This window comes from Tenrec ecaudatus, chromosome 1 (assembly GCF_050624435.1).
Source record: "Tenrec ecaudatus isolate mTenEca1 chromosome 1, mTenEca1.hap1, whole genome shotgun sequence".
NCBI lineage: Eukaryota > Metazoa > Chordata > Mammalia > Afrosoricida > Tenrecidae > Tenrec > Tenrec ecaudatus.
In genome coordinates, this window is record NC_134530.1 from 68,904,813 (window position 1) to 68,926,491 (window position 21,679).

Sequence of the window (21,679 nt, forward strand, 5' to 3'; positions counted from 1 at the left end):
ATTACTTTCGTTGTTACTTCATCACTGTAATTTTGCTACTGTTATGAATCAGGGGACCTCTGTGAAAGGGTCCTTTGACACCACCCCCAAAGGGGTCGCGACCCACAGATTGAGAACCACTGCTGTAGAGTCAGGCGGGTTCGCTATTCCACATCTCTGGTGTCAGACTCTTCATGTCTGAAACAGGGGTTCCCCTCTCCCATTATTGACCCTTACGAGCACACTCAGCAACAGTGGTCCACGCATAACGGCCCTCAGTACAAGCCTTGGGGGGGGCCGCCCTAAATGCCCTATGTAGACAGACGTATTTAGTCTTCCCTAGAGCCCTGGGAGGTACGTGCACTCTCATCCCCGTGTTTGCTGGGAAGATGGGACTCGGCGTCGACCCAGGTGAGTCTCCTCACTGGGCCAGCCTCAAGCAGCGTGTTCCCCAGACACGCTTTCCTGACTTCCTGTGGGCACAGACTGAGGGCCAAGGCTCTGGCTGGGCCTTTGGCTCCAGGAAGACCCAGTCACTCATGATGCCCAATGCTCGCTTCCACCCAGGGTGGGCTCAGGGCTCTGGCTGCCCTGGCCTGGGCTGGGTGCCCAGAACAGGCAGCCCTGGCTGGATGGCTTTCCCTGGCCCTGGCCATGGGGACAGGAGGCGGCAACAGCCCAGCTGGGCCTTGGCCGTAATGAGGCCTCATTAGCGGGATCCAGCTGCTCCAGCCCCACTTAGGGAGGCTGACTCCCCCAGCCCTTGCTCCTGACTTTGCTTAATAAGAGTCGGCATGCTTCCAGAGGGGCAAGGCCTCGAGGGCTTTGTTGCCCCCACTGGAGGGAAGGTGGTGCTGAGCTGGGGCTGCAAAGGGCTGGGGACGGGGAGAGGCGAGGGTACAGGACCGAGGAGGTGGGCTCAAGGAGGGTGGGAGGAGAGGAGGGCAGGGTCCTAGAGGAAGACTGGGCCTTCCCTCTGCATCTAGACCAGGGGGTCCTCAAACTTTTCAAACAGGGGGCCAGTTCACTGTCCCTCAGACCGTTGGAGGACTGGGCTATAGTTTAAAAAAAAACTATGAACAAATTCCTATGCAGACTGCACATATCTTATTTTGAATTAAAAAACAAATGGGGCAAAAACACCCAGCGGGTTGGATAAATGTCCTCGGTGGGCTGCATGTGGCCAGCAGGCTGTAGTTTGAGGACACCTGATCTAGACATTGCCACTCTCTGGCGGGGGTAAGGGTGGGGGTGAGGGTGGGGCCAGGGCATGGACAGCAAGATCAGCCCAGGCTCACCACTTAGGCCGCCCTTCTTCTCTGTGGCAAGTCCTACATTGGGAGAGTGCCTACTGCGCGTTAGGCCTTGAATGAGTAGAGGGCCCACTGTGTGTCAAACTCCATGCTAGGGAAGCACCACTAGGTGTCAAAGCCATACTAGGAGAATTCCCACTGTGTGCCAGGTCTCGGCCAAAAGAGTGCCCACTGGGTACTAGTCCTGTGCTAGGAGAACACCCTCTGTGTGCCAGGACCTACGTCAGGCTCAGGCCTGGGTTGAGAAAGTGACTACTCTGTGCCACGCCCAAAGTTGGGAGAAGAGTGTGTGTTGAGCCCATGCCTATGAGCGCCTGTGCGGTCTGGGTTCTGCACTGGGCGCCCGTCCCACGTGTGTCAGATTCTGTGCTGGGCGAGAAAGAACCCAGCGGGTGCTAGGCTCAATCAGGATGGGCGCCCACTGTGTGTCCAGCATGTGCTTGAGGAGTGACCACTGGGTGATAGACAAGCTCCCTATTGAGGGAGTGTCCAACGTGGGCCTTGTCCATACTAGTTGGGCACTTGCTACATGCCAAGACTAGTGCTAGGAGACGGCCAGTGGGTGATGGGTCCTCTACCAAGGGAATACCCGTGTGAGCTCAACCCTGTGCTTGGTGAGCCCCTAACACGTGCGGAGCCTGTTCCAGCACTTAGCACCCACTGTGTGCCATGCCTTTAGATAGACACTGCAGGCAGGAGGTGCCCAAGCCCTCTTATGAAAGCACAGCATGCGAGGGGTGAGGAGGTGAAGGGCAGCCTGTGGTGGATTCAGATGTGGGGGCACCCAGAACCCAAGTCTGGCGACTCTACTCTCCTTCATCATAAGGCAGAAGCATCAACCTGGGGCAGAAGCAAAAGATGTATCAGAGACGTGGCCCAGGGGTTCACCTTGCCTGGCCAAGACCTGGTCTGGATGGCTATATAGGGGAGGGGACTGAGTCAGCTAGCCCGTGAACTTTCAACTTGGTATAAAACCATGGGGTTCAAGTAGAGTCAGTAGGGGCTCTCGTGCCTCTGGCCAGGGTTCCTCTGTTCCAGTGCCACTGCCCTCTGAGACCCTGGCAGGCCTACTCCACCCTCCCACATGTACAGAACCACTAGGTCTCTAAGGAAGAGCCATGCCACCCCACCGCTGTGGCCCTCAAGCAGCCCAGCTGCTCCCATAAGCTCGGAGGCACCCTGGCCAGCTGGTTCTCGGATGGCCCTGTCCTAGGAGCTGCTGAGGCGTGAGGGAGCCAGGAGAGCTGGCCTGGCAGAGACCATCTGGGCTGGGAGTGGGGAGGGAGCACGTGCAATCAGCATGTGGGCCTGTGCACGTGCTGGGAAGCGATTTGCTTCTCCACGGGGCACCTGTTCCAGAGCCCAGCAGACACTCCCAGGATGACCCAGGGTGTCTGTCAACAGCAAGGACCCGAGAAGCCCGGGGCAGGATGGAAAGGTGGAACCTGAGGGGAGGGGCCAGTTGCCTTCTCTAGACACACTGGATGCACACAGGGCAACCGAGAGACGCAGAGACCAGGGGAAGACCAGGTACCATAGGGAGTTCAGACGTGACCCTCCAGGACAGGCAGTCCGGAAGGTGCCTCCCTGGCCCCTTCCCCCTCCGAAAACACAGCCACCCCATCAAGGGTCAACGCTGCTGCCCAGGAAGCTTGGCAGGGGCCATGCACAGCACCTCGCAGGCCACACCCAGAGACCAACCCCGAAGGGAATCGGCTTTGGCTTCACACTGGAGCCGGAGAAGAGAGTAGCCCAAGGTCATTGGCAGAACTGAAAAGGAGGCAGGAATAGAATTTCTGAACAACCACGGGGAGTGCCCAGGGGACAGATGCTATGAGCCTCCAGCGCAGAAGCAACGGGCAGAAGCCAAAGGGCAGAGGACACGAAGGAAACTGAGCTCCAGCTATCTTTAGGCACATCCTGGTGCTGGGAACGGGAGTCCCAAGGCAGCATTCCTGACCACAGGCGGGCCAGCCATCCAGGCTAGTGGGGCCCAGGAGCCGGGGCTCCTGAAATTCCTGCTCTCCATGCCCGCTCATGTGGGTCCTCTCTGCCTCCTGCCTGGCTGCCCCAGTTCCCCAGGCCCCCTCCATGGAAAGGGGACCAGCTGGGGTGGGTGGGCAGGTGGGTGACTCAAGAGAGCTTCTCAGGGTTCACAACCAAATCGAACGGAACTCACTGCCATCGAGTGGATGCCGACTCATCGCGACCCTGTGGGGCAGAATGGCCACTTTGAGTTTCTGAGACGTAACTGTTTGCGGGGGGCGGGGGGGAAGAAAGTCCCGCCCCCCTACAGAGCAACAGGTGGGTCAAGGCCCGATGCATAAGCACTGCGCCCCCAGGCTCCCTCTCAGGGTCCACAAGGCCTGGAATCTCCATGCAGCACGGAGAAGATCCTTGCTCCCTTGCCTGCTATAGACTCAGGGCAATCCCTAGACTTCTGGGAAGGGAAGGCTAGTTTGGGCCTCTAGCACAGGATCTGCAAGGGCCTAGGCCAGGAACATCCATCTGGAACTGACTCTGAGCCACCAGGCCTCAAGTTGGCTCCAGGACCACTTTCAGAACCTCGATCCAGGTTCATCCAAGCAGGAGAAGGCGTGAAAAGACCCAGACCAGAGCGGGCGTCGTGGGAAGATGGATGAGGGGCTGGGGCTGGAAGTGGACAAGGGGGCTGTTGAGAGGCTCCTGAGAGCCTGGAGCAGAACTGCCATCTTCCCTCCCCAAACTCAGGTCCAAGTACGTCTGGAGTGCCAAAGCTCTCTGGGGAGAGGCAGGGCTAGTTTGGAGCGGGGTTAGCAGGGACCCCAGGCTAATTAATCTTGACCCGAATGAGAAAGGCAACAGAAGGACTTGCCAAGGGAGAGGTCACACTCATCCCTGGCTCCCTCTGTTCACAGCTGTCCGGTCCAACTTGTCCCGAGGCGTGATCTCGAGAGAAGAGATATCACCGCTGCCTCTCGGGATAGAGTCTAACATCTTTCTTCTGGTCCGCCCATCCATGAGACCTACTCCTGACCAAGGCCCTGACCTTGCCCGCTGCGGGGTTCACAGCTGGTGCTGCTCCCGAGGCGTGACTCGCCATCAGTCCTCCTGCACTCTGCGTAGAAAAGGCAGGCAGGCCAGGGGTGGGGAAGGTGGAAGAGGGAGATTTTCTGAGAGGCCTCAGGAGAGGATGCAGGATGAAATGCCCCTTGTCTCTGGCCAAACCCAAAGGTTACTTGTTCTGAGAAGGAGCCCGAGAAATGGAGGAAAGGCAAGCTAACGGAGCAGAGGAGACCCCTGACACCACGGTTGAACACTCCCTGGGGTAAAGACTGGGGGAGGGGGGGTGGTCAGGGAGACATGCCAAGGTACCAGCCACAAGATGGCACCATATGCTCCACCGTCCTCCCTGCAGGTGGGGCTATGTCCTACGCCCATCCATCCAGGGCATCTCTAGTCACAGGTGCACGAGTAACCTTATGCCTTTTGCCCTGCCTTTGCGGCCTCTATGGCCGGATTTGTCCTGCTGTGGGATTATTGGCACCACAGCACTGCCCACTCTACTGGGTGAGGTCCTGCCCTGTCAGGAGGCTAGGGGAGCGGGAGAACTCCAGAGCCCCAGCCATGCCAGACGCAGACCCCAAGGAGCCTCCCGGGCCCTCCTCTCAGGGCAGAAGGTCCCAGTGGAGGTAGTACACCTGGCCCCCTCCCGCCCTGCAGCCCGGTCCCGGTACTCACCAGCATCCCTTTGGCACCTTTTCCTACCATGGTGGCAGTAGGTTGGGGGCTCTTGAGTCCCAGGCAACACTTAGAGGCTCTGCTTCCAGCACCCTCAGACCCCGGGGCTCAGTAGCTGTGGAGAGAGTAGGGTGAGGTGAAGCCCTGGAAGAGGCAGTGGCAGGTGGCCCTGGAGCTCCCCAGCCCTTCCGCCCTCTCCCCTCTCCCTGCCCCAGGCCCTTTGCATGTCCCACTATGATCCAGCTCCTTCCCTGCTCTTCTCCCGACCTTTCTCTGCACCCCTGGTTTCCAAGTTTTCCTGTCCCAGTGGGCAGAGGTCTATTTTTGACTCTCCAGATGCCAAATTCTATAAAAGATACGAATGAACACAGAACTGGGATGGGGTCCAATTCCATCAGCGTCTATGTGAATGGCTTCAACCTTTCCCCTGGAGGGGAGTCAGCTCAGCTCAGCCTAATGTACTCCCTAGCCTCACCCTGCCAGGCAGCCAGCACGGCCCTACATACCTCACCTGGCACCGCTCAGCCTGGGTTCCAGGGTGTCTGGGTTTGTAGTTGTGTCACTACCTGGGACTATCAGCTCTGGGCAGACCAAACACCCCACGGCCAGTCCCGCCTCCCTGCCTCTGTCTGTAACACCTTCCGTCCTTCCGGGCACTCTCTCCTCCGACAGAATAGACACACATCTTCCTCCTCTCTGTCCGCACAGGAGCCCTGGTAGAGCAGTGGGCGGAGCGTTGGGCTGCTAACAGAGAGGTCAGTGGTTTGAACCCACCACCCACTCTGTAGGAAAAAGAGGAGGCAGCCTGCTGAAAGATGTATGGCCTCAGAGGCCCCAGGGAGCCATCTGACTCTGTCCCATAGGGTTGATGTGATTTGGGATCCGCTTGATGGCGGTAGATTTTGTTTTGTTTTGTAGATTTCCACTAGTGCCTCATCCTATCATATTAGACTTAAGTGCCTTTGAGCCTGTCAACTGTGACTCGGTGAGTTTCCTGAGGGCCTGGGGTGGGATGCTTGGAAGCCCTCTGTTCCCAGGGCCTACCACACACAGTGCTGGGTTTTCAGAAAGAGTCGGCTGAATTCAACTAAAGGGAAATGAGTGAGGTTGAGGCTCTGGAATGTGAGGTTCGGGCCAGCCAGGCAGCTCATAGGGAGCTTCCGAAAGGCAGTGTGGGGCTGCAGAGCTGCAGGACCGTGCGATGTCTACAGATTTCAGATGACAACGGGGAGATGGCAGAGGGGGTTTTTGACAGGCCCCGGAAGAGGGCTCAGCTTGGAAGCAGCTCCCAAAACCCTTTTATTACTATTATCATAATATTTTTTATTAATCATTTTATTGGGGGGCTCTTACAAATCGAACGACAATCAACATTCAATTGTATTAAGCACACTGATACATAGGTTGCCATTCAACATTTCCCAAACATCGTGTTCTTTCTACGTGAGCCCTTGGTATCAGCCCCTCTTTTTTACCCCATCCTCCCCCCACGACTCACAGAGAATTCTGTCATGGGTTGGGGGTTGGGGGTTGAACGCCGGGCCCCAGGTGCGGGTTGGGCTCTGTCTCTGGGACTTTCCGTACTTTCCCCGGGAGCAGATACCCTCCCAAGGTTGCTTGGTGTCACCTGCCCCACCCGGACCACCTCTGTCCCACAGGCCCAGGAAATCATTGGAAAGCCGGGAGCTGCGGTGAGTAAGAAGCTGTTTGCCTATGTAAAGTAGCCTGCCTCCGTCTCCTCTGGTAGGGACCCAGAGATGACCAGTGCCCTTTCATACTGGCCTAGGCTGCTCTCTCTGCCACTCCAGTGTCCTCTGAAAGACACTCCCCCCGGCCCCCGACCCCCGACCCCGACCCCCCTTGGGGCTTTAGCTCTCCTGTGGCTGCTAGGAGAAGGGGAGCTTTCCCACTCTGAGCCTCCAACACAGAAGTTGCAAGCTCTAGATGTGGCTCCGTAAAGCTGTCTCTGCCCAGCCAGGGAACGATGACAGGACGTGCCCGGCGACCAACATTGGACTTAGGATCTGTCATCCAAACTAGCACGCCTTCCCAACCGCTCCACCTCCAAAGCCTCTATTGAAAACTTGAGGTTTGTCGGGGCAGACGGGTGCTACTTTGCAACGCAAACTACTGAGATGATGGCGACTGTAGTCTTATGTCCGAGACGTTTTAGTGTCTCTGGAAGCATTTCCCTCATGCCTCTTAGGCACAGAAGGGCACGGGAGAGGCTTTACATTACGACAAACACTTGGCTGAGTGATGTTAAATGCTAACTGTACCCCACGGTCCTGACTTAGGTGACTTCCAGAGAGACCGATGAACAGAACTTGTGGACAGACTTATGAACCGGTTGGTAATCTGGTGATTGCAGTAATAATAGCAGATGCCGTGTTTGAGAACCATCTCTGTGGTTAAGCGCGGGGCTGCTAGCCACAAGGTTCGCAGTTCGAAACCACCAGCTGCTCTGTGGGGGAGAGAAGGGGTTTTCTGCTCCCAGAATGAGTTGGCAGTCTTGGAAACTCACAGGGGCAGTTCTACCCTGTCCTGTGGGGTCGGCATGGACTCGCTAGCCATGAGTCTAGGTTTGGTCTGGTCAGAAAACGGACTCTTCAGGTCTGGAACTAAAGCTACCTCAGGCTCTCACACAGGTCCCCGTTGTAGCTGAGCACCCCAAGGTTGGTGAGGCAAAGCTGTTTCTGATGAGGGACAGAGAGAGAGAGACAGACAGACAGACAGACACGGGGGGGGGGGGCAGGCTTGCCAGGAAGAGCCTCAACTAAGACCTGAGCCAACACTTCTAGCTTCAGACCTAGTGCTCCGCCCTCAGCCCCGGGAGGCCTTCTCCAGAACCTGCTGCTTTCCAGCTCTGCTGTCTCTGATTCTGAGGGGACCTGAAAGCCTGGCTGGGGCCAGAGGGAGCACCTGAGCCTTGGCTTTTAAGCACTTGTTTGTTAACCGCTTGGTAGTTTGTATTTGTAAAGATTTCAGCCATGGGGGAAGGGAGGGAGGGTGGAGAACAGAAGCTGATCCCAAAGGCTCAATAGAAAGTAAATTTCTAGAAAAGAATGATGGCAACATATGTACAAACACGCCTGATGCAATTGATGTCTGGATGGTAAGAAGCATTGTAAGAGCCCTCAATAAAATGATCAAAAGAAAAAAATTTCAGCCGTGAAAAAAAAAATCCAATGTTACCATTCTGCTCTGACCTACAGGGTCACTACCAGTTGGCATCCCCCTCCATGACAATGGGTTGCTTTTTTTCCAGCCCTGGGTCAGGCCCTAGGGACCACTGATGATGCAGTCCTGTCTTTAGGGGGCTTGGAGGGCAAAGACGGCCCCGTGGCTGCTTCTGGGAGAATGACTTGGTGGGCGTACTACTCCTGTCCTTGCCATCGCTGCCCCACAGTACCATCGATGGCTAAGTGCCCTGCTGCTCACCACCAAGCTGGCGGCTCGAACCCCCCAGCCACCTTACAGAAGCAGGACACCCACTATGGCTGGAACGAATGCGTTGGCAATGGGTTTGGGCTTTCTGCATCCAGAGAGCATGAAGGGGATGCTCGTGATGTGTCGAACACTGTTCTAGCTGGAGGGTGGGGGTGCTCCATCCTGCCCAGGCACCAGACCTGCCTCTAACCCCTGTCTGTGGCCACCCCACCGGCCACAGTGGGCCTCTTTCACAGGCCGGGGGTTGGTGGGGCTGGGCAGAGCTCTGGCCATCACCAGGCAGGCAACCTCAAGCAATCCTTTACCTCCGCTGAGCCTCAACTGTCTCGGTCTCGAAGACATTTTAATCATTCTTCCCTGGTAAATTCTTAAGCTCCTGGTCTCACTCTTGCCTCTCTGTATTTCTGCCTCTTCTCTAGCCAGTCTTCTCAAAACCCCCGACACCTGGTTCCCTCCCATCCTTTCCACACAGGATATGACCTCAATGGCTTAGGCGACTTCGAAGGCTGGCCACAACTCCGTTCACGTATTCCACAAATATTTGTTGCAGGCTGGTTAAGGGCCAGATCTGCGCTAGGCTCTGGGGACGGGAGGTCTCTGTCCTCCAGCAGGGAAGAAAAGAAAGAAGCCGATGACCCCATTTCAAATCATGACAGACTGAGATCAAGGGGATGAAGGAAAAAGACCCTTTTCTGGGAGTCTGCAGCAGAGGGCTTGGCCTTATCAGTGGGCCAAGGAGGGCTCCCTGGAGGACGTGATGTTTGTGGGTTCAGAAACCAGTTGTCAGCTGAGTTGATTCCTACCTGGGGTGACCCCATGGGTGTCAGAGGGAAACCGTGCTGAAGGGGGGTTCCCCTGGCTGCTTTTCTGGAAGCAGATCACCAGGGCTGTCTTTCAAGGCATCTCTGCATCTCTGGGTGAGCTCGAACTCCCAGCCTTTGGGCTAGCAGCCCAGTATGCTAACCCGGCGTGTTTACACCACCAGGGATTGGGCTAAAAGAGCCTCGACTCAACGTTTGCTGAGCTGGTTCCCACTCACAGCAACCCTGCAGGGCAGAGTAGGCCTGCCCCTGGGTGTTTCCCAGGCGGTGGGTCCTCACAGTGGAAAGCCTCCTCTGTCTCCCACAGAGCAGCTGGTGGTCTCCAACAACTGGCCTTGCGGTTTGCAGCCCGTCTCGTCACCCACGACACCACCCGGGTACCTTCATGAAAAGGTCAGGGCAGCTCTTCGGGCGAAGTCGGAATGGGGAGGAAGGGAAGAGAAAAAAAAAAGCTTTAGAAGCAAATGGAACAAGAGTGTGTGGCTGGGGTTGGGGTGTGTGACAGGCAGGGGGAAGGTGGCCAGAGAGGAAGCTGGACAGGTCAGCAGGGGCAGGTCTCTGGGGCTGGGATTTTGGTCTTTATCCTGGATACTGTGGCAGCCAAGGAGTACGTGCTCAGGTGTGCATTTGCCGCACATCATCCTAGAAACTAGGATGGGGCTGAAGGCTGAAAGGGGGAGATCTGTCAGGAAGAAGTCAGGCCAGAGGTGAAGGGGCTTGGGAGGTGACAGTGGAGGTGGGACGGGAGGTGCACACATTTGACAGAATACAGACCGAAGGTAACTTGGTCAGGTTTGGTAATGACTAAAACTTGGTGGGGAGAGGGAGAGTTTCTGCTTGTGCCAGGGGAGGAAGCGGATGCTAGTGTAAGGGGTGGTGGTGGCTATTGAGAGATTGTCACTGGACACTGGCCCATCTTTCCAGCCTCTGCATTCTTTCTTCTCCAAACAGGATGGACAGGTCAATCAATTGTAACAGTCCATCTGGGTCAAGTCCTGGAGCCTCCCCTGGGAGTGAAAGGTGGCATGCTCTCCCCCTCCCGACAAGGACCCCACAGGTTAGTAGGCAGATAGAAGAGGAAGCGCAGTGTCATTCACTGTGGTGCTAAGAGTGGAGGTCTGCTGACAAGGCAGAGGGCCCTGAGCAATGTCTGGGAATCCAGGCCGGCTACCTGTGGCCACGTGGGACTACTCAGCATTCCCAGAGTTCTTGCCTCAGTGGCTCTGCTTAGCCAGCTCCGGCTGCCTTCAGCATCTTTGTCCCCATCGCCACCTGTTATAGATCCGACCCATCTTCTAAAGCTGCCCCTCAGGCATTATTTTCACAGAGCCTCCTTCCTCCCTCCCAGTTGCAGACAGCCTTTCTACGATTCTGCCAGCTCGCGGATGCGCCTCACGACCACACTCGCCACACGTAGCTCTGCGGCACTGCTACTGGTGTGTGTGCAAGGCTCACTGCCCCCATTAGGTGGAGGCATCTTCCAGGGTAGAGGTATGATCTTTCCGTGTCCCCAGGGCTGGGCACGGAGCCGGTACCACTGCGTAGGCCCGAGTAAGGGGGCGGTTGCTCTGCGGTCCCTGGAAGCACTTGGGCATGCTCAGCGTCGCCCATTGGTCCCTTCGCAGATCAGTCTACTCTAATCAGAAGATCAGTCCACCCTCTTCTCTCTAGCCTTCACGTGCCCCTCACTTGGAGAGTCCTTCTCTCCTCTTGACTACTCCTGGCCCCCCTAGCCATGACCTCCCTGCGGCTACACGTTCAGGCTTGTTTCAGCAAAGAAAACGACGCCGGCTTTGTGCGGGAGCTGTCAGAGAACCCCGCGAGCGGCTCCTTTAACGCGGGTCAGCGGAGGGGCGTGGCTACGAGGAGCAGGCCCGAAAGGGGGCGCGGCTCCTTTAAGAAGCGGCCGGCCGGCGGCGAGGAGGCCCCGGGCTGGCGGGCTGGGGTGCGGTCGCTTTCGGAGCTGCGGCGCCGCCCGCAGAGCCCGAGGCCTCGACGCGGGGCGCGTCCGCTTTCGTCGGGTTCGCGGTGTGGGGGGGACGGGCGTTACATCAGCCGCCACGTGTGGGCCTCTCAGCTGGAGTGGAGGCGGCGGCCCCGCCCCCGGCCGTGGAAAAGTACCGGGGCGCCCAGGGCCCCGCCCCCTTGCCCCGCCCCCGGGCCGGCTGCGGCCCCTCCCGGCCCTCCGGGCAAACCCCCCTCGCGTCCCGGCCAGGCCCCGCCGCCCGCCCGGCCCGGCCTGGCCCGGCCCGACCCGGGCTGCTGGGCGAGGGGCGCCGGTAGGAGGTGGGCGCCCCGGGCTGCCAGGCCCTCACCTGCGGCAGCCCGGGCCCGCCCCCCGCGCGCCCAGATTGAGGGCTGGGGCGCAGGGGCTGCGGGGCTCTTCCAGGATGGCAGCCCCCAAAGAACTGCCCCTCCCGCAGACCTTTCCCAAAGCCGGGGCCGCTGGAGTCGCGGACAAAGCGCCCCGGGCGCCGGGACTCCCGCGCGGCTCCCCCGGCCCCACGGGCGCGGGAACCGGCACCGGGCAGGCGGGCGAGTGGGAGGGTAGATAGGGAGGCCGGCGGGCTGGAGGGGCCAGATAGGCAGCCAGGCCGGCCGGCGGGGCGAGGAGATGGAGCCGTGGCCCCGGTCCGCACGCGGAGCGCAGACCGGACCGCCGGCTCCCGGCTCCCGCAGGCCCCCGGTGCGCAGACCCACTGGCGCCCCAGATGGACCGTGACATGCTCCGGTCCCGCCGCTCTCCGCACAGCCTCGCGCCGCCCGCCCCCGACCGAGCCAGCGTCGGCACGCCGGGTACCCCCGCCACCCAGCCTAGGAGCTCCCCCCACCACGTTCCCGCCCGCTCCAGCTCCTTGGTGACAGCAGTGACACCCAGACGCGCGCACCTACCCCGACCTTTGCGGCGAGACACTTCCCTGTGCGAGCACCCACACGCTTCCCCACAGATGCCCGCATGCATGCGTGTACACACACACACATACACACACACACATCCACACGCCGATCCCGGAGCTTATCCCCCACCGAGCTGCCGCAGCCAGACTGACAGCAGGACAGATGGAGGCGCAGGGTCGCAGCGCGCCCTTCCCCTAGCCCCTTACCATGCTGCAGCCCCCGGCCCGGGCGAGCTGGGTCCGCACCGCGGTGCGCCCAGGTGGCTTTCTTAAAGGGAAAGTTGCATCAGCCTCCAGAGGCTCCGTGCCGCCGCGAATCTGCCCGCCCAGCCGCTCCGGCTCGCTCGTGGCTCCTCCAGAGCTTGTTGTGTTTTGGTTTCGAAGAGGTGGGGGCCAAGAGTTTGGTGAAAGTTTGGAGAGAAGAGAAGGCATAGGAGACCTAGCCAAGTCCCTCCCCTCGCTGAACAGCTCCCCTGGCCGCCTTCCTCCCCCCACGCCACCCCGCCCCATCCTTACCCGCGCCCCCCCGCCCCCCCGCCCGCCTCGCCGACTTCTCAGGCTCCACCTCCCAGGGAATAAAATTACAAGTCTCTTCAGTTTTCAGATGATTGATCCCCACGAACCCCTGGGAGTGGGTTCCACAAAGACGCCCCCTCCCTCGCCCTGCCTCTCTGCCCTCCAGCTGGGGCCCCTGGAGGAAGCAGATGTCGTCCCCCTCAGGCTAAGCTGGAATGAGGCCAAGAGGCTTGGGGCACTTGGGGGGCTGAGGCTGGGGCTGGCGTTAGCTCGGCCGGGCCCCTGGCCTTCTGCGCCTGCGTTTCCCCCTAGAGAGAAGTCAGAGCAAATTCCATTCCCTTTGGAGCAGCCGCTAGGGACTGTGGGCACAGCTGGGTAAGGCCTTGGTCCTGCTACTTGAAACTGCAGGGCTGGAGAGGAACCCCTTCCGGGGAATCTGGTCTGAGAAGCCCCACTCTGCCCATCTCTTCCCTCCAATGGGAGACAGAGACCTAGGCTCCAATTCCAGCCAAAGGAACCTCAGCTTCCTCCCTTGCAAACTGGTGAGGATGACTTCACGGCTCTCCTATATTTGTCTATGAAACAGTGCTCCAGGTGGCTCTGGGCAGTAGGACCTGGGCTTTGGTGGCATGGGGCTCCTTGTGTTTGCTTATGTAGGCTTTCAGGCAGAGGGCCCAAACCTCACAGAAGACCAACTGAGTAAGGGACACGTGACTTTATTAATTTGCAATCAGAGACACTGAGCAAGACAACAGGCATTAACTTCCTGCCAAGGGGAGCGCTCTCAGGACACACACCCAGTCCAGGCAGATGTATGCAAACACAGTCCGACCAGGTGGAAATCTCCAGCCTACTGGAATTTGATTCTGTTCTGGGAAGACACTTTGGTCTCTCATCAAGGTCATTTTCATTTTTATTTTGTCCCCAAACTTAGTAGGTACAGTATGTTTGGGATTTATATTCTCCGATACACCCGGTGGTGTAGTCGTCACAAGTTGGGCTGCTAGCTGAAAGGTCAGCAGTTCAAAGCCACCAGTTGCTCCACAGGAGAAAGACGAGGCTTTCTACTCCTATAAAGAGGTACCGTCTCAGAAACCCCAGTTTTAGTTTGCCCTGTAGGGTTGCTATCAGGTGGAATTGGCTCGATGGCAGTGCTGCTGTTTGATAAACCAATTCCAGGTGTGTGCGTATGCCCCTGACCCTGTGTGTTTCTGATCTGAGAGAGTATTTGTGGAAGAATGGCTGTGTACAGTGTAGCAGGCCCATGTATATGCATCTATGTGCCCAACCTCCAGGGCTGAGCAGGGGTGATCCAAATGCTCATCTCCTACCTGGATATCACCCCTCATTTCCGGTCTCACCTCCCTTGGCCCTCCCTGGGGCTTGGGGGAGGCAGAATGGAGGTTTCTGGAATTGGTCCCTAGGTAGTAGTAGACAAGTGGCAGTGGGGTGCAGATATCTAGAAGAGGGAGCTGAGCGTGTTGGGGAAGGATCAGTGCATTGTCAGGGGGCTGCCCAGCTCATCCTTAGTAATCCATATGGAGGTGATGGTGAATGAGTAGATCTAGGATACGTGGGCTCAGTCACAGACTGGAAGGGGAGCTGGACTTTAGCCCTTTGGGACACCACCATGAGGACAGAGCATTTGGAATTAATGGGTACTTTAGTCAGAATCGACCTGATGACTGTGAGTGTGGTGTTTTGAGTACCAGCCCAAGGTATGTTGATATATCTATATATACATGTGAAAGAGTGATGGTATGTGTATTTTATACACCTGGATCCAAAGAAGTTACGGCCATCGAGTTGATGCCGACTCACAGCGACCTTATAGGACAGGATGGAACTCTTCCTGTGGGTTTCTGAGACTGTAACTCTTTACGGGAGTAGAAAGCCTCATCTGTCTCCCAAGGCACAGCTGATGGGCTTGAACCGCTAACCTTGTGGTTAGCAGCCCAACGCTCAACCCACTTTACCAGCGTGGGGTCAGTATGAGTCAGAATCGACTCGATGGCAGGAAGAGAGAGATCCACAGAGAACCTCGGCAGCTGCACGGTGACTTGAGCCCTGAGGAGAAGCTTGTGGAGATGACTCTGGATTGAAAGACTGCCTCCATGAGACAGGGACTAGAGAAGCCATTGTTTTGTTTTTGTCTTGTTCTCAACCAGAACTAAGCCTCGAGGGAAGCAGGTCTGGGCCTCGCCCAGGTCAGAGCTGGGGTGGCCTTTGTCCCCGACTGTGGGTTCCTGACCCCCTGGCAGCTGGTTTACCCGGTTAGGAAAAGCATGGGCAGTCCGGCTACTTCGGGGAGAGGCAGAGAGTCGGCCACAGGAGGCTGAGGGCAGGCAGACATGCCAACTGGCTTACTGCTTCCTGGGATAGCTCAGCAAGAGGGCAGGCCTCCGGCTGGGCCCCACCCACTGCGGGCTAAGGCTTGCCTATCTCCAGGAGCCTCCAGTTACACTGCGATTCCTGGGAGGACTGCGCCCCCTTGTCAGAGCCCTGGTGCTGGCTGGAGTCCTCCTTTCTGTCATCAGCCAACTAGGATCAAGGCCTCTGGGTTGGGACATACAGAGCCGCTTAGGTGTGTGTCTGGTGGGATGAGGAATTAGACCAGGCTCCGGCTAGTTCTGGAGGGCACTGTGGGAGCTGACAGCACTGACTGCATTGATGGAGGAGTGCTGGGGGGTCCTACTGAGAGGCTGGGGGAGGCTGGGCAGAGCTTGGAGTTGGAGCTTGGTCACACCTCCTCACAGCCCCCGCCTCGGCGGCCAGAAGCTTGGTGATGCGTGGCCCTCCTGAGCTCTGCCCTCAGCATCTCTCGCTTGTGAAATGGGGGTCCAGTTGACGCTGAGCACCTTCTCTGCCCTGCCCGATGCAGGGGAGGCAGTTAGACTGGCTGCAGTTACGAGAGCTGTCTTGGGTTCTGCCTGCCTTTCTTTGGCCCCATCCGTGGGGGCAGTGTGAGCCACAGGCTGAGTCTCAGGCTGAGTCTCAGCAGCTCCAGGTAAAATCAGGCCAAAAAACCCCCTGGAAGGACGGACTTTGGTGCTGTCCTGGGGCAGCCCAAGGTCTGCTCACTGTCTTCAAGTTGGCTCCAACTCCTCGCGAGGCCATGTCCAACAGCACACGAGGTGGCCTGGCGCTGTGCCATCGTTAGACTGCTCCGTGCCCTCGTTGCCGGCACTGTGAATTTTCAGGGCGTGCTGTTCTGGCGGGCCTTTCTTCCCGCGCTCCCTCGAACACGATTCTGTTGTGATCCATTTCCACTGGTAGAAGCAGACCGCCAGGCTTCTCTTCCTTAGTAGGGAAGCCCCGCTGAAACCAGGACACTGGGCGAGCCTGCTGGTGTTTGAAATATCTGAAGTACCTGCTGCTGTTTGAAACACCAGTGGCACATGCCAGCTTCCAGCATCACAGCCACACGCATGCCACCACGGAACAACAGACTGACAGGCCGGATGGGTGGTTGAAGTGCCACTGAATCGATTCCAAGTCAGCGTGGCCCTGAGCACCACTGACGCAACATTGCCCGGTCCTGCGTCGCCCTCACGATCCTTCCGGAACCCTTCACGCGAAGAATGTCAGCCCCCCAAGAACTCTAAAGTCCCCAACACCCAGAGCACCGAAGACGCCTAATGGCTAGACCACCCGAGGTCCAGATCACCCATCTTTCAGAGTGCCAGTGGCCCAGTTCACTGGGCAAGAGGGGAGGGGGCAGTGCCTGCGTGACGGAGGTCCCTCGGTGCCTTACTATTTTGGGAAGGGGCATCCCTGAAGTTGGACCTGGGGCGAGGGGGTGAGAGGAGCAGCCAGTTTCCTCAGTGTGGTGCTCCCATTGTGGGTCTGGAGAAGCCCAGAGAATGCAGAAGGGAGGGGTTCCCCCAACCCCGCCCCGGCAACAGGTCTTGCATGATTGACTCACTCACTCACCAAATCTTTTGCGCTCCTGTCATGTGCCGGGGTGGGGTGGGGGGAGTCCCTGGTGGCACAGATGTTGAAGTGCTCGACCACACATCAACAGGTGGGTGGGTCCAGTCTCCCGGGAAGGGTCTCGGTAAAGCCTGGCGATGTTTCTGAAAGGCCACAGCCGGGAAAGCCTTGTGGCGCAGCGTTCTGCTCTGCACGCTGGGGGTGTGGGGGCGGCTGTCCATGCGTTGGAATCGACTCAGGGGCAGCTCAGGACTGGGACTCGTGGTGTGCCGTGCGTGACCATCAAGTCAACTCCAACTCCCCGAGACCCTCTCTAGGTGTCTGAGGCTGTCAGTCTTCACGGGAGCAGATAGCCTCATTTTCCGTCCTCAGAGCCCCCGGTGGTTTTGAACCACCAACCTTGTGGCTTTCGGACCAATGCTTGTCTCATGGCACCCCCAGGGTGCTGGTGGTGCTGTCAGGAGCCCGAGTAGCACTTCCGGGTAAGTTCCCTACTGCTGATCATCAGGGCAGTGGTTCACACCCGTCAGAGAAAGATGGAGCTGTGCGCTCCCACAAAGATTTACAGCCTCAGAAACTCTATATTGGGTCACAACGGTGTGGAATTGCCTCGATGGGAGTGGGGTTTGGGTTTTAGAAACTGTGATGAGAGAGGGCTTCTTGCCTTCCGCCGTGGGTAGGTGTGGCACTGCGCCCTGTCATGTCAGTGTGCATCAGCATGTCTCCGCCTATGGCCGTGGGTGGCCAGTGTGCCTGCAGTCACATTGGTGTCACTGTGAGCACAGATGGTCAGAAAGGTGACCCGCACGGCTCTCAGAGTGGGTCTGACTATGTCCATCTTCTGGCCATCCTTACAATCCATCCCAGTCTCACGGCTTTTCCAAGGGGATCAGATGCCCGGCCCCTCTACTGTGTAATTCAAGGTCTACTGGCTACCTCAGTGCACTGGGGATCACACCCCAGTGGAGAGGAGGGGGCTGGTTCTGGAGCTAGAGGCCGAGACCCAGAGCTGTCCTTCAGTGGGATGGAGATTCCTTCTACTACCCCTGCCCCACTGGACCCAGAGCCTCTTTAGCACAGGAGGACAGGAAGTGGGTGGCTATAAGTGGAGCAGTCAACACCAAAAATAGCTGCCTGCCTTGGGGAGGAGCCTGTGACACCCCCCCTCCCAGCCCAGTCCAACCCAGCCCAACCCAGCTTACTGACCACTGGGGACCTGGGAGGAGGGGGCTCCTGCCTGACACCACTTCCCCAACCCCCTCTGATGTCAGAGTGACCTTCTTAGATTGGAAGGTGGGATAGAGCGATGATGTCACCACACGCTATGACATCACAGGGAGCGATGACATCCAAGGGAGTTACCTAGGTGTGGGGGGTGGCCTCCTGCTTGAGTGGATGGGACACTATCTGTTGGCAGCTTCCCACAACTCCCAGCAGCTGGGGATAGCAGATCCGGATAAGACCAGGCTGGGGCCCTGCCTTATCTGTCCCTCACACATGCCTGATAGCCCTTTTACCTAGGGCTGGGCCTGGGAGCACGTAGGGAACTGGCTGGTGGAGGGAGAGGGGCCTCCGAAGTCTTGGCTGTGCTGGGGGAAACAGCTGAGGCTAGGGAGTCCTGACAGAAGCCCAGGAAATGGGAGGTGGGGGTGGGGAGCGGTGTGGCGCAGGGGTTAGGCTGGGCCCAGACTCTGTTGCCTGCCTACATTGGCATCTCAGCTCTTCCATTTGCCAAGGGTGTGACCCTGGACTTCAACGCCCTCAGGGTTCCTCAGCAGGACCCCTCATTCAGGGAGGAAATATGGGGGAACTGCATGGCAGGGTTGCCGCTGGGATATGGCAAGAACTCGTCGGCGGGTGACTACTGCCCCCTTCTCCCCCTTCCTGGATGGAAGTGAGCATCCTCCCCAGAGGTGTTCACCGGGTCCAGCAGCACACTCGGCGGGCGGTCCGGGGCCTCACTGGGGTTGCCACAGGAGGCCGCCCGACTCAGGCCCTTCCGCACACCTCCCCACTCACCTCCAACTCCCCAGGAATCCTGGCCTCTGGTCGCCCTTCCTCCTCCAGACCCTGCCAGAGCCTCGGTGCCCTCTGGTGACAAAAGCCACACATGACAGTCTCCACCCTCAGGGCACAGCTGGCTGTGCAAGGTATAAGCCACCTGTGGGGGATTTTATGTGGTTGTACCCTCTTTACCGGCCGGACTCGAGGCGACCCCATGTGCATCCGCATGGAACTGAGCTCCACAGAGCTCCCAGTGGATGTCTTCAGAAGCAGATCACCAGGCCTTTCTGCCTGGTGCCTCTGAGTAGACTACCCAGCAACATAATTCTTTCTACCCCGGGTGTCCCGGTCCAAGTCTACAAGGTGGCAGTTCACTCCGCTTTTCTAGGTGTAAGGCTCAGGTAGGCTGTCATTCACCCAAGGTTACATAACCCCCATTAGGAGGATTAAAGGGGTAACCAGGTGTGAGTGGGCTGAGAAGAGGCCCCGGGCTGCGGTACTGGTGTGTGTGTGTGTGGGGGGGGGTGGCCAGGTATGCGCCACACGGAGAGTCCGGCTACCCTGGTGGCTGGGTGTGTGGTCACTGGCGTCTTCCCACTGTGGCGTGAGTCGGTGTGGAGCACGAGAGGGTTGCACTGCTGGGCTGGCTTCCTGTGGCTGTGGTCAGGACGTGGGGTGGCACCGCCGCTGAGTTGGCTGCTTACATGGTAGGAGGTTGGCCGTGGTCAATGGCCGGCTGCGGGTGAATGAGGCGGACTGGGGGGGCGGTGTCAGGGACTGGTGAGAGTGTGGAGGGCCCTGAGGTTGGCCCAGGGCTGTGTCTGCTCCCGATAAGGCACAGGGTGATAGATAGGTCACATGCCTGGCGCCCTCCCAGGGACCTGGGTCTTTTATGACTCTCCTCACCTCTCCTTCCCTGCTTGTTTTTTAATCTCCCCCACCCCCCAGAGTAAAGTAAATAGTTGGAGTTAGCTTTCCCTCTTTCTTTTCCCCCCCAGGGGACATTTGTGAGGAGGCTTCCAGCCTTTGAGTGACAGCTCAACAGCGTGTCATTTCAAAAGAGAAGTCACTTGGAGCACGGGCTCTCAGGGCCTTTGCTCACAGACCCCCGGGGGCCCTGACACCCTTCCAGGGGCCCCCAAGCGAGGTTCGCCCCGGGGCTCCCCTGAGGTGGGCCCTGGTGCTGCAAGGACCACACCGGGTGGACCTGCTGGTGCTTGGACAGGAGCCGAGGTCAGGACACGGCCGCACACTCACTGCCGCAAAGAAGTCACGGTGACAGGAAGGGAAGGACCCACGGAGCACTTCTGCCGCCATGGAAGGCAAAGCGCGTAGGAAATCGTTTGCGTTTTGAACGGAAGGCGCCGTCCCCGAATGGCGAGCTACAGCGAAGCAGGGCTGGGTGCCTGGCATCTCTTTCTGCAAAAGTGAAGGAAGCGAGCCCGCCACGCCACGGGGAAACAAGTGCCAGGGTTGGTTGCCAATGTTAAAATTAGAGCGTTGGAAAATTCGAATGTGGAAAGCTTTTTTCTGTTTCCGTGAGCTGGAAAGCTTCCCAGTGCTGATGAAATCGCCCATGTCGTTCATGACCGTGTGTGTCATGTGTGTGCTCATGAAATGTGTCCATGTTTAGAAGATCAGCACAACTCAGGGAACCAACAGTTCACAAAATAATGCCTGCATTGAAGATCCATGGAAAATTCATGACACACACCCCACTATCATGACCCCAATTCTGCCTTACAAATCCGGCTAGACCAGAGCATGTGCACGGGCACATACAAGAGCTGGAAACACAGGGCATCCAGGACAGATAAACCCCTCAGGACCAGTAATGAGAGTAGCCATACCAGGAGGGGAAGGGGAAGGTGGGGGAGAAAGGGGGAACCAATTACAATGTTCTATATGTAACCCCCTCCCTGAGGGGCAGACCACAGAATAGTGCGTGAAGGGAGACATCGGTCTGTGTAAGGCATGAACAAATAATAATAATTTATAAATTATCAAGGGTTCATGAGGGAGGGGAGTATGAGAGGGAGGGGGAAATGAGCTGATACCAAGTGCTCAAGTCAAAAGAAAATATCTTGAAAATGATATGGCAAACCCCAAACAATTAGGGCCTTTAATGAGGGAATTGGGACAATCCCGAGAACCTTGGCACAGGGAATCCATAGACTATTGGAAATAGGGAAGGATACAAATACAGAGGAGTCACAAATAGACAAGTGGGATAGACTGAAGATAAAACACCTGTGTACATTGAAAGAATTCACCAAGAGAGTAACAAGAGAGCCCACCGACTGGGAAAACATCTTTAGCAATGACACATCAGACAAACGCCTTATTACTAAAATCTACAATACTTTGCAAGCTTACAATAAGAGAAAAATTAATTGCCCACTGAGGAGGTGGGCAAAGGACCTGAACAGAAGTTTCACAGAGTCTGAAATCCGAATAGCCAATAAACATATGAGAAAATGTTCCCAATCTTTAGCCATAAGAGAAATGCAAATTAAAACTATGAGATACCACCTAACACCCTCAAAGATAGCCCAATTAAAAAAAAAACAACAGAAAGCAACAAGTGTTGGAGGGGCTATGGGGAGACAGGAACTCTCATCCACTGCTGGTGGGCCTGTAGGTATGTACGACCACTATGGAAATTGATCTGGCAATATTTAAAACAGATGGGAATCGAGTTACCATATGACCCAGCAACCCCCCTACTGGGCATATACCCAGAAGAGTCAAGGAACAAACCAAGACCAGACATCTGTGCTCCAATGTTCATTGCGGCACAGTTCACAATTGCAAGGAGTTGGAAGCAACCCAAATTTCCATCAACAGACGATTGGATTAACAAACTGTGGTACATACATGCAATGGAGTACTATGCATCGCTAAAAAGCAGTGATGAACGCATGAAGCATATTGTTGCATGGGAAGAACTGGAGGAAATCAGGTAAGTGAAGTAAACCAATTACAAAAGGACAAGTATAACATGAGTCTGCTGAGGTGAGTTTATATACATATAAAGAACAGAGAA

General features: G+C 57.3%; 1 protein-coding gene across 3 annotated transcripts in view; it reads right to left on the reverse strand.

The window, feature by feature from the left end:
- Positions 1 to 12,650, reverse strand: part of SLC6A9 (solute carrier family 6 member 9) — a 31,737-nt gene extending 19,087 nt beyond the window's left edge. For 2 of the 3 annotated variants that reach the window (XM_075555222.1, XM_075555213.1), the window contains exons 1-2: positions 12,388 to 12,650; positions 5,013 to 5,127 (exon numbers count right to left, since the gene is read on the reverse strand). Coding sequence is in view for 1 of the 3 variants with exons in the window: in XM_075555213.1 (XP_075411328.1) it covers positions 5,013 to 5,042 (30 nt within the window). In the remaining 2 variants the exon portion in view is untranslated. Of the gene's footprint in view, positions 1 to 5,012; positions 5,128 to 12,387 lie in introns of those variants that run through there. The other variant, XM_075555232.1, reaches the window with a different exon arrangement.
- Positions 12,651 to 21,679: the final 9,029 nt, after the last annotated feature.